This window comes from Xylaria bambusicola (genome assembly GCF_022495145.1).
Source record: "Xylaria bambusicola strain CBS 139988 unplaced genomic scaffold F5B22scaffold_47, whole genome shotgun sequence".
NCBI lineage: Eukaryota > Fungi > Ascomycota > Sordariomycetes > Xylariales > Xylariaceae > Xylaria > Xylaria bambusicola.
Window position 1 is genome coordinate 321,447 of NW_025953600.1, and position 11,117 is coordinate 332,563.

Below are 11,117 nucleotides of genomic sequence, written 5' to 3' on the forward strand. Positions count from 1 at the left end.
TACCTAGGTACATATTGTAGGCTCAGGCGTTACATCTCAACGTGCGCCATGATAGAACATTTGAATGTCGAGCCCGGATATTTTGAAGTTTTCGCGATGTTGTAAACAAAGCGAAACACATTGTTACAAGCTTCACGACTCAGATCTGAGGGAAAGTATAATTGTTGAAATCTGTAGTAGTTAATAGGTAAGTAATTACCACTAAGCAAGCTAGTAACACGCTTGTCTTCTAGGTTAGGTACTCTGTAATCTAGAAGCTCATTATTTGTGCGCTACCAGTACATTTGCGACGAGCTCGATCCTCATTTGCCCATTCTCCAAGATCTTGAAGCCGTCCATATGTTGGAAGCAGCCCATTAGAACGTCAACTGCGACATCCCAACTTCCGTTGTCCGATGGAAGCCAGCCCACAGTCGGAATACCTAGAAAGCTCCACATGACATTTGCGTGACGCCTCAGGTCGTCCACCAGAACGAACACTGGCACCTGGGAAACATCAACCTGCTCCTTTGCGAATCCGGCGTCTAGTGCAACCTGTACAAGATGCGAGCCTTGTTCCCACTCCTTAGGAAGTTCACGCAGTGAGGGTGCTAGCGGTCCCCTCGTGGCAACATGCGCAGCCTTGATGGCGTTGGAATGCGGGAGCTTGGCCCATGATGTGAACACAGCTGTTCCGTCGGCCTTGAGCGTCCGATGCATCTCACGAAGCGCGGGAACCCCACCATCCGCTGTGAGAAATAAGACGAAATTCGCAATTGACAAGTGAAATGTGTCGTCCGCAAAATCAAGCTTTTCGGCAGCCATCGCGTGCACCGTCACCGGCCAGCCATTCCCCTTGGCGGTGGCCTCCAAGCGTTCTATGTATTCAGAAGAGATGTCGGTAGCGTCTATTGCAATATTGCGTCCTGATGTCGATGGAATTGACATGATCTCACGTGTGACCTCTCCCGCACCACACCCGTTGTCGTGGACCTTAGATCCTGGAGCAATACCAGGCAAAATCATCTGAATGATATATTTGGCAACATCCTGGGTAGAAGTGGCGGTAATTTCGGCGTAGAGATCGACATTTTTGATGATGGCCTGAGGTGGGCTATTCGTTGTGGGAGGAGGTAGAGCCATGTGCATGACTCGACAACCAGGGGATGAGAGCAGTCAGTACCTGTTTGGGAGTGTAGGTAAATGAAAATGATAGCCACCTAATGTGAGATCGTCAATACGAGACAATTAATCTCATACCATTAACAATTATATACACGAACATGATGATTGCTGAAGCGTCCCTCAATGGTACTCGAGGTGACTTAGGTTAACACCGGTTACCGGTGTTCGGTGCATACAACAGCTGATGTCCGATTCCGACTATATCAAGGGGAGCTCAAAATGAGCAATCGCAATCTCTAGGTTCAAGACATAGAATCAAGAATTTCACGCATAGTCAAAGCCGCCTCTGATCTTTTACGAACCAAGAGACGACCAGCTGTTCGAATTACTGTCTTCTCATACTCTTCATACTAGGAAAAATGACAGACAATAATCAGCGTTATGTCATGGACGAAAATGAGGGTGAGCTCGAACGGCTAGGACAACAGCACACCCTCCTCCACGATGCTATGGGCAAGTTAGTTTTCGCCCCAGTGGATCTTTCGAAACCGGGGCGACAGATTCTTGATTCCGGGACTGCTGATGGTAAAGTAATACCTAACTCCAATCTGTCTAATACATAGATGCATATCTATATCACTACATTTAGGGCTTTGGAACACTGTAACTGACTTTTCCGTTTCCTAGGGCTGTGGCTACGTGAGCTACGAGATACTACTAACGCATCTCACACATATATCGGAGTAGATATTAACCCTGCATTCTTCCCCAAGGATCTACCCTCCGAGATAGAACTCCATGTGCAATCCATTACCAATGATTGGCCGGACCACTGGCGGTCTAGATTTGATCTTGTCCACCAACGGCTGACTCTTGTCGGGGCGGGCTCTTCATCGGTACAATCCTGTGTCTCGAAGCTCGCAGACTTGGCCAGTCCTGGTGGATATGTCGAGCTCGTCGAAGCCGACTTCGCAGGCGAGAGCTCCAATGGTCCTGCGATGGAAAAGTTTCAAGCCCTGATGGGACAATTCTTCGACGTCATCGGTGTCGGCTCTCTCCTTGGACGATCCCTAGAAGCGTATCTGGAGGGGGCTGGTTTAGTAAATGGCCAGCAGGGGGTGTTCATCATTCCATACGGTGCAGCGAATTCGAATGCAACACTATGCGAATCAAGTATTTCTCAGCTGGTAGTAGCTCTGAATGGCATTTGGCCGCTAGTCAATGGTAAATACAGCATCTTTCTTGCATTTTTTTTTTTTTTTTTTTAGATCAGAAGCTTTTGCTGACTTGAATTCCTCCTCTAGGCCGAAGCGCTTCGGACTCCAGTGCTGAGCATCTTGAAAGTTTTAGGAATGAATTGGTATCGGAACTTAGAGCTCGGGGCGCGAATGTCAGGATGGTAGTCGCGTGGGCAAAGAAACCCTGACAGGTCACAATTTATACAATACGTTAGAATTAGCACAGGCAGCATCTACTGATTCACTTAACATGCCTACACGAAGTTATAGCTCCCATCCCAGAATGAAAGCGGTGTACAGGGGTTTTCGCATTAATTAAGTACTTTCAGATAAAAGCAGCTACTCCGCGCCGGGATGCGCCCCCGCGATGGCCTAGGGTCACATGCAGGTAAGACAGCGCCGATAAGCTAAGTCAACATTTCAAGGCTCAAGAGGGGTAATCCTAAATCGTAGGCTCAATGGCTTTGCCTGCAAGATAATAAGCTACATGCAGAAATCATGCAGTGAACACTATTACTTCTTCGCGACGGCGACGACCGCAATCATCCTCATGACGGTCTCCCCATTCTCGACGACAATGCCGTCCCCGCTGGACAGCTGATCCACGATGTCGTCAATTGCCTCGTCCCATTTATCTTCGTCGGTTTGGGACCACCCCGTGGGGAGATGGCCGAGGTAGCTCCAAGCTAGCTGTGCCCATCGCCTCATATCGGGCACCTTTAGGTAGCAGACCTTCTCAGAGCAGGAGATATCCTCGTCCTTGAAGCCTCCGACCTGTAGGGCTTGTCTCAAGTCGGATTCTTTAAAGTTCTCCAATGGAAGTAGCGCTGGCATTGGCCCGTCGCGGCCACGCGTACGCCAGTGTGCATGTTGCAGCGCTTCGACGTGGGGCATGAAGATCCAAACCGTCGCAACGGCCAAGCCGCCGGGCTTTAGGGTCCGGTAAACTTGTCGTGCGGCTTGGTCATGGTCTCCCAGGCAGTGGAAGGCGAAGCTTGTGATGGACTGGGTGAAGGTCGCGTCGGCAAACGTGATCTCTTGAGCGGACATGACGGCGGTCTCGACAGGCCAGCTGTTCTTCTCGGACAGTGCCCGAACACCTTCGACGAATGCAGCGTTGATATCGGTTGCGTATATCTGGATCTTGGGTGGACTTTGTGCCATGATGGTTTCGGTCACAGCACCTGAGCCGCATGCGTTATCGTGGATGACATCGCCATCTGCGAAGGGAGGTAAGAGACCCAGAACATAGTTGATGGCTGTCTCACTGACGTCCCCTTGAAGCTCAGCCAAGTGCTCAGCCTGGTAGTTGGTGATCTGCTTGGGGCGAAATGCCATTTTTTATGTAGCGAGAATAGAGAGGTTGTGTAATTTGCGAACTCGTTGGAAATCGGCGGCGCGAGAAGGAAGTTGCCTAGGGAATTGTCGCGGCGAGTTTATTGAAAAGCACAGCGCACTGGGACTTATATAGGCACATCTAGGTAATATAGTCCTACCCCAAATGCAAATGGCAGATACCGGAAACCGGCCTGCGGGGTAGTGATGAGGCAGCAACTCAGAGCCTCACACAAGGGGCGGTGCCATATTGAAAAATCAGGCTCCCGTACGGAGGTTGGGGTCCAAAATATCCATCACCGTTAGTATTGGCTTATAGTGCCAAGCCTGATGGAAATCTGCGACCACAACCTACGTACATAAGGCAATTGTTGGCCAATCACCTTTGCGTTGGTAATCCATGCGACGAATGTTAGAAACGATGCGGGAGTTTAATACACTACAGGGCATTAATGCATTAACGTCAACACACATGTCCGCGCAAAAAAACCAGAGGTGGGTATGGAAACTGCCGTGAAAAGAGGATGTAATTTAATCTACAATAGTATACGAATACGAACATGCGTTGTAGGTACCATCTGAGAAATTAGGTATAAACAGGAATCTCGGTAAGAATATCAAGAGCATCGCCACATACAACCTCTCGTTTCCTCGGGCGGCAGCCTCATTTTGTACAAGTACAAAGTACAAAGGGCGTTGGAATCTTAGATCGGGAGCATTTTAATACGATCCCAATTCATAGCCACTGACTGCAAAAAAAGTTTCCTAGTATCGGCTAACGCTGTAAGAGTTGGTGATATTGATGGAATTTTGCGACTGTGGCGCGTCGGCGGGTTGGGACAACGGTTTCAAATCGTTCATCTGCACGTCTTCCGCCTGGGCTGTCGCTTTGGTTCCCATGTCAGTTTGAGCATCATGCAGCCGAACAAAGCCGTGAGGGTCAACCTTGGAGCTTGCTTTGCTTCCAAGGCTCTGAGAGTAGGACCTAGCGATCGAGGGCGAGCTGCCGGAACCGGACCCCCTTGTGATCGAAATCAAGCGGCTGGCGAACGAGTTAAAGAGAGGCTTCAACTCCAGCACCGCGGGCCTCAGTACGGGTACGCAGCAACAGATGATGCCTATCGGGAGCTCAAGCGTCTGTAGCAGGATTGTAAGCCAGAGCGAGTCGGTAACGTCCTCCTGAGGAATGCCGGTAAGATCGATGATGCAGGAGATCTTCAGAAGTGATAACAACGTCGCCCTGGTTTTGTCATTAGCTGAGCCGCCTCCACGTACATCATGATGTGGGTAGCAAATATGCTTACACAAGTCCGAGCGCGAGCACGACGCTTAGAACGAATTTGCTCCTGGTTGTCACTCGGAGGTTCCAAATGAGAGGCATCGGAAGAAGGACGATTGACAAGTCGAAAAAGAGGTGGATCACACCTATCGATGCGCAGTACGACTTGCCATCGACACAGGTGCCAGCCTCCATGGGATTCCAGGACTTGCTGACGGGTATGCAGTGAAATATCTCAGAGAGTAGGCCGGCAAGTCCAAAAGCGGAGATCAGAATGATGTTTGCCCAGCACAGTCGACGGAATAACTTATGGATTCCGAATATTCGAATGTAGAAGAATAGGATCGATAGCTGGACTAAAGATACAGTAACTACCCATAGGGAGAAGTTGACAAGAATGATCTGATAATGTTACTCGAAGATTAGTCACCGCTGATGATGTCGACATGGACGGCGATACTAAGTATTACCTTCAGGTACGTGACGACCGCGCCCAGGTCAGTCGCTATTACTGTCGCAATTGGAAGACCCGCCCCGCCTACAAAGACGGCGGCCAGGTTAACAGCCTGGAATGCCCAGGTAAAGACCTGAGATAATTAGCATTGCGGACACTCTAGAACCAAGGAGAGGGTGGCACATACTAAGGATATGAGACAAATCCAATCATCCCACTGATATTTGGCCTTCTGAAGGTGTCTAGCTCGAAATCTGAGGATGACACATACTGTCGCAAACAGAACAGTGACAATTGGAACCACGACAATCGACAGCTGGTGGCTATTGACAACTTTGAAATTTGCCATCGTGTTCACCGCGCAATGGAGAGCTTCACAGTGTTCCAAGACCAGGGAAAACAAAGTAAGGAACAGGAAGTCCTAATGTCTATCTTTTGTCGATCGAGGAGAATGCCCACGTGGTGCGCGAACCACACGATCGCTTACGGGCACTTTATCCTCTCTCTGTAAAAGCTGATTCGCTCCGCAACGAAAGAGTGGGTGTGAATAGGTATGGAGGTATTCTTGCCCGTCGCAAACCACACCGGATGCCGGCGGACCCAATACCAATACATGTGTCTGTATCCCTGCGCTTCTGCACAATCCTTTGAATGCTATCATGTCGAATCCTGGTTTTGTGGGCAGCCTGATCACATATCATTCCAATCAATGCGAGAAGCGCTATATCCAGTATCTTAGTGGTCATAATAATTTTTCTCCTGAACGCTGCTAAAAGTAACTGTAGCATTGCTCGAGAGATGTTTTGTCACAGTACAGTACTATATAGTGAGTGCAGAGACGTCAAGCTCTCGACTTGATAACTCGTCGTTACCTTTTGGTGGCGTAGTGGCATAGTACTGCACTCCTTATGTCGTTCCGTGACATGTTTGCTATACACCTTCTAGTTTTTGGCCCCCGCTCCCATCATCGAGTCTTCGATGCACGAAAAAGGCATCCCGAGCGTGAATTTTGATTGGCCAAGTAAGAAGTGAGGGCTGTATTGAATAGCTGACAATAAGAATGTCGGAGGTGCCTGTTCCCTGGCGAACATGGAGGGAGAGAGGGTTTGCTTGTAGACTTTCACAAGCAGGCAGACAAAGCGATCTGTCGAAGATCAAGCATTGTGAGCTTGGAATCAGCCTTACAGCAAGTTTCAAATAACTTCTCTCGGGTTCCGGGGCAAGACGAGATCTTGGGAGATATCCGATGATGAAGTCCGAAGTGAGTCGCACGTAATTTGGTAGTCGAGGAAACATCTATATGAATCGTAGGTATTCTTGTGGGATGCTTCAAAGCAGACGTACAGGAACACCCACCAATCTGACGCGACTATCTTGTCTTATAAAACATGGAGTCCAAGAAGGATATTCAGCTTGTAGACGCATTAATCATCGGAGGTGGCGTATCAGGAGTTGCCGCAGCACTCACCCTGGCGCGACAGCAACATACGGCAGTAGTGCTGGATTCAGAGGACTACCGCAATGCACCAAGTCCCTACATGCATAACGTGCTCACCTGGGATCATCATGACCCGAAAGAATTCCGCTCAGCAGCGAAAGCGAACATCCTAACGAACTACACGACAATTCAATTTGAAAAGGCTGAAGTGACTACTATCCAGGAAGTCGACGAAGCCAATCCACGCTACTTCATTGCTACTGATAAGCAAGGGAAGACTTGGACGGGCAGGAAATTAATCCTTGCCGTTGGTGTGCGTGACGAATTCCCTGATATTCCCGGCTATATCGATTGCTGGGCCAAAGGAATGTGAGTCGCGTCTGCATTTTCTTACACACCACAAAGATAAGATGCTAGGTAATCGGTACTAATAGTAGTGATTAGTTACCACTGCTTCTTCTGCAAGGGTTACGAGGCCAAGGGTGCTGCATCGGCCGGGCTCCTTGCTCTCCCCGACTTGGCGAGTGTTCCCGCAGCACTCCACGCGGCCCGCACAGCCCTACGGTTCGCGGGAAAGGTGAACATCTATACCCACGGCAATAACACGCTATACAAAGCCTTGGTTGAAGCACAGGGGAAAAACCAGTTGTTCCAGGTAGACAACCGCAAGATACTTCATTTCGAAAAGGGACCGGGTTTCGCCGATGTGATTGTCCACTTCGAAGGTGGCGAAAGCGTTACCGAAGGCTTCGTTGGCCATAAGCCCCCGACAGTGCCAAAGGGCGACTTCCACGTGCAGCTCGGGTTGGAAATGAATGCCATGTCAGATCCTGTCACGAAACCCATGTTCCTCGAGACGACAAGGAAGGGTGTCTTCGCCTGTGGAGACTCTGCCTCCCCCATCAAGATCATCCCGCAGGCAGCTTTTGCAGGGTCGGCAGCGGCAGCAGCGGTCTGCGCGCAGATACAGGCGGAGGATGCCGGGCAGGCGTGCGTGTTCTAGACCCTATAGTACGAATAGGTAGAAGCAAGTCAATAATATTAGGATTCAACCAATCGCATTCATCGCCAGCGAGGCTGTACTATAATACGGCGTATTTTTTTCGGCATTCGAGCTTCGGCATCCGAGCTTCGGCATCCGACCAAATGTGTAGCATCTGTTACAGAACATTCCAGCCAGCAAAATGCATGAGAGTCAACAAAGTCAGCCCCCGTGATATGCGATACTACGAATATGAATTTGACGCAGTTGTTTTCCCTGCATGCTTGAGCTCGGCTTGGTCGAAGCGGACAACCCTTGTTTCCCAGGATTCTTTCCACCCGCAGTACACTAGTAGTAGATAGTCGACAACCACGACGGCGCGGAGAGTGAATAGCACTAGTCTGGCTCACCAGCCTAGCTCACGGCCCAGCACCGCGCCAAGCTTAGTCTCGCAGTGTAAGTCAGCTCAGCTGTGTGTATCATACCTATCTGTATAGGATCGCGCTAAGCTCCCACAGTCCAAAGATGTCGGGGTCGCAAGAAGAAGTAAAGGAAATCGCGGAGGAGGCGATAGCTCCAGCAGCGCCCGCCGGAGCAAAAAGGGATTTCGCCTTTTGGCTCGTCATGCTGTCGGGCTGCTTGATCGATTTCTCAACAGCGCTGGACGCCACAATCATCACGACAGCCTTGCCCAAGATCACAACTAACTTGGGAGGTGAGCGGCAGTATGTGTGGCTAGCAAACACCTATGTATTTGCGTCTACGGCCGTGATGCCATTCGTGGGCCAGATATCGAATATATTTGGCCGCCGTGTGCCCATGCTCACATCCGTCATCCTCTTCTCCATTGGCAACGCTGTGGCCGGGGCATCTGTTAGCCCTGCTCAGCTGATAGGGGCAAGGGTTATCACTGGCCTCGGAGGAGGGGGTATCTTTGTCCTCAATGACCTCATCGTCAGTGACCTTGTTCCTGTTCGAGAGCGAGGACAGTTCCTGGGTATTCGAATAGCCATAGCTACAATTGCGACTGTCATCGGACCAGTCATAGGCGGTATTCTTGCTCAGGCGTCGTGGCGCTGGGTATTCTTCATCAACCTACCGTTCTCTGTGTCGACGCTGGCTCTTATGATATTCTTTCTCCGACTCAAGCACAAAAGAGAACCGACATGGGCCAGAGCCCTAGCGCGTGTCGACTTTCTTGGCAACACCATCTTCATCGGCTCGATTGTGGGGGTTCTTTTCGGACTCATCCAAGGCGGCACAGTGTATCCCTGGTCATCGTGGCACATCATCGTCCCGCTCGTGGTGGGATTCGTGGGCTGGGTCGTCTTCCACGTGCATCAGGCTTCGCCCATCTGCAAGGAACCTAGCATGCCACCCCTGATATTTGCCAATCGGACTTCGGTTGCGTGTCTCGCTCTGACCTTCGTGGCTTGCGGGCTACTGGAGTGGGTTGTGTATTTCTTACCTATCTACTACCAGTCGCTCAAGGACGCTACGCCATTAACCTCCGGGGTTGACGTACTCCCGTTCAGCATCATATATGTACCATTGGCCGTGATAACCGGTGGTCTGCTCACCAAGTTTGGCAAGTACAAACCTATTCACTGGGTTGGCTTTGGATCGACGTCGATAGCCTGTGGGCTTTTGAGTATTCTCGGTCCCGAATCTCCCACTGTGGAATGGGTCTTTTTTCAGATCATTCTATCAATCGGGGCAGGGTGTACTCTCATTAGTATACTGCCCGTGATTCAAGCGTCGCTTCCAGAATCATACGCCGCTACGGCAACAGGCACATTCAATTTCGTGCGACAGTTCGGGTTCATATGGGGCATCACGCTGCCATCTATCATATTCAACGCCCGGGTAGATCATTTTCTGCCCTCCATTGCAGACGAGACAGTGCGCAACCTCCTCGCCAACGGGGGCGCATACGGTTATGCCGGCTCTGGGGCTATCAAAGACCTCCCGATCGATGTAAAGCGTCAGGTCTATCATTTGTACGAATCGGCGCTTTCGACATTGTGGCAGGCCGCCGCTGGGATCGCCGCCCTTGCATTTTTCGTAGTGTTCTTGGAAAAGAGCTTGGAATTGAGAATGGGACTAGACACGGAGTTTGGCATGAAAGAGACAAATAGCCAGGACCTCCCAGTTAAAGAAAGTGAGGTAGTTGCTTGATCACATCAGAATGTAATAATGGATAGCATCATTGGACTCAAGTCGATAGGTTTCGTGGGAGGTTTAGTATTCGGAGAAAATGGCATGTAATACTAGATAAGCAAATCGCAAGGGTCCCGGGCCACCACGTCACGGGCCACCCCACCACCCACCCAACACCACTTAATTGAAGCCATATTTTTTAACGAAAACGATCGCGGTCGTTGTTTTTAGGCGGTTATAGCCGTAATACAATCTTCAGGCTCCAAAATATCCTTTTAAATAATCTCTAATAGGTTTTCCAAAGTTCTAGGCACTTTGTAATCGTTTACCTTATCCTTATAAATCCTCTTATTATATACCCTACGCTTAATCTTTTATATATTTAACATTTTTATAAATTTATACCTAGGTATTATTTTTACCTTCTTTTTCTTTAGTTTAATCGATTTTTTAACTTTAAATTAAAAGTATTAAACCTTTACTTTAAAAGTTATAATTTTATTAACTTAAAGGTTTAATACCTTTAAAGCATTTTAAATAATTAACCTTTATATTAATATATTAAATATATAATAATTTATAATAAATTTTTAATAACTTTATTAAAAATTTTAACTTATTAAAGGTATTATTATAGTATATTTAAGGTTAAATATTAAAAAGTTTAATATTTTAAGTTTATTTTTTATTATAAAAGCTTTATATTTAACTTTTAAAATATTCTTTTTTTTAATATTATATATTTTAAAAATAATAGTTTAATTTAATTTTATAAAAATATTTTAATTTATTTAAATATTAAAATATTAATTTTTATAAGTTATAATATTTTTAATATTATTATAGGTAGGTTAAATCTTAAAGGTTAAGTATAATGTTATAAGTCTTTTTAGTTTTATAATAAATATTTAATAAGATTAAAGCTTAAAGAAAGGAAGAATTTCTTTCGAAATATATATAGGAAGGGTATATAATATATATAAAGTATATATACTTTAAGGGCTTTAAGATATTATAATATAATAATTATTCCTTTTTCCTTAATTAAGTTATCCTTAACTTAATATATAATTAATTTATTAATTAAATATAAAATAAAAAGTTTAATTATATAAATATATAATATA

General features: G+C 47.3%; 6 protein-coding genes across 6 annotated transcripts; 3 read left to right on the forward strand and 3 right to left on the reverse strand.

Annotated features, from left to right (window-relative positions):
• Positions 1-84: 84 nt before the first annotated feature.
• Positions 85-1,392, reverse strand: F5B22DRAFT_620573 (S-adenosyl-L-methionine-dependent methyltransferase). The gene has a single exon (XM_047975848.1). The coding sequence runs from the start codon at positions 1,126-1,128 to the stop codon at positions 262-264; it is 867 nt and encodes a 288-aa protein (XP_047827588.1). The 5' UTR covers positions 1,129-1,392; the 3' UTR covers positions 85-261.
• On the forward strand, positions 1,393-2,625 carry F5B22DRAFT_620574 (S-adenosyl-L-methionine-dependent methyltransferase). The gene is made up of 3 exons (XM_047975849.1): positions 1,393-1,689; positions 1,792-2,328; positions 2,409-2,625. The coding sequence occupies exons 1-3, from the start codon at positions 1,524-1,526 to the stop codon at positions 2,528-2,530; spliced, it is 825 nt and encodes a 274-aa protein (XP_047827589.1). The 5' UTR covers positions 1,393-1,523; the 3' UTR covers positions 2,531-2,625.
• Positions 2,626-4,028, reverse strand: F5B22DRAFT_620576 (S-adenosyl-L-methionine-dependent methyltransferase). The gene has a single exon (XM_047975850.1). It carries the CDS (start codon positions 3,678-3,680, stop codon positions 2,856-2,858), a length of 825 nt encoding a protein of 274 aa, XP_047827590.1. The 5' UTR covers positions 3,681-4,028; the 3' UTR covers positions 2,626-2,855.
• A 414-nt stretch (positions 4,029-4,442) lies between these two features.
• On the reverse strand, positions 4,443-6,498 carry F5B22DRAFT_659196 (uncharacterized protein; the record flags this gene model as incomplete). The annotated part of the gene is made up of 4 exons (XM_047980182.1): positions 5,598-6,498; positions 5,427-5,543; positions 4,982-5,358; positions 4,443-4,917 (listed from the first exon to the last, which is right to left on the reverse strand). Exons 1-4 carry the CDS (start codon positions 5,757-5,759, stop codon positions 4,443-4,445), a joined length of 1,131 nt encoding a protein of 376 aa, XP_047827591.1. The 5' UTR covers positions 5,760-6,498.
• F5B22DRAFT_394486 (uncharacterized protein) lies at positions 6,499-8,080 on the forward strand. The gene is made up of 2 exons (XM_047971431.1): positions 6,499-7,217; positions 7,293-8,080. The coding sequence occupies exons 1-2, from the start codon at positions 6,799-6,801 to the stop codon at positions 7,849-7,851; spliced, it is 978 nt and encodes a 325-aa protein (XP_047827592.1). The 5' UTR covers positions 6,499-6,798; the 3' UTR covers positions 7,852-8,080.
• Positions 8,058-10,273, forward strand: F5B22DRAFT_394122 (putative transporter). The gene has a single exon (XM_047971428.1). It carries the CDS (start codon positions 8,356-8,358, stop codon positions 10,006-10,008), a length of 1,653 nt encoding a protein of 550 aa, XP_047827593.1. The 5' UTR covers positions 8,058-8,355; the 3' UTR covers positions 10,009-10,273.
• Positions 10,274-11,117: the final 844 nt, after the last annotated feature.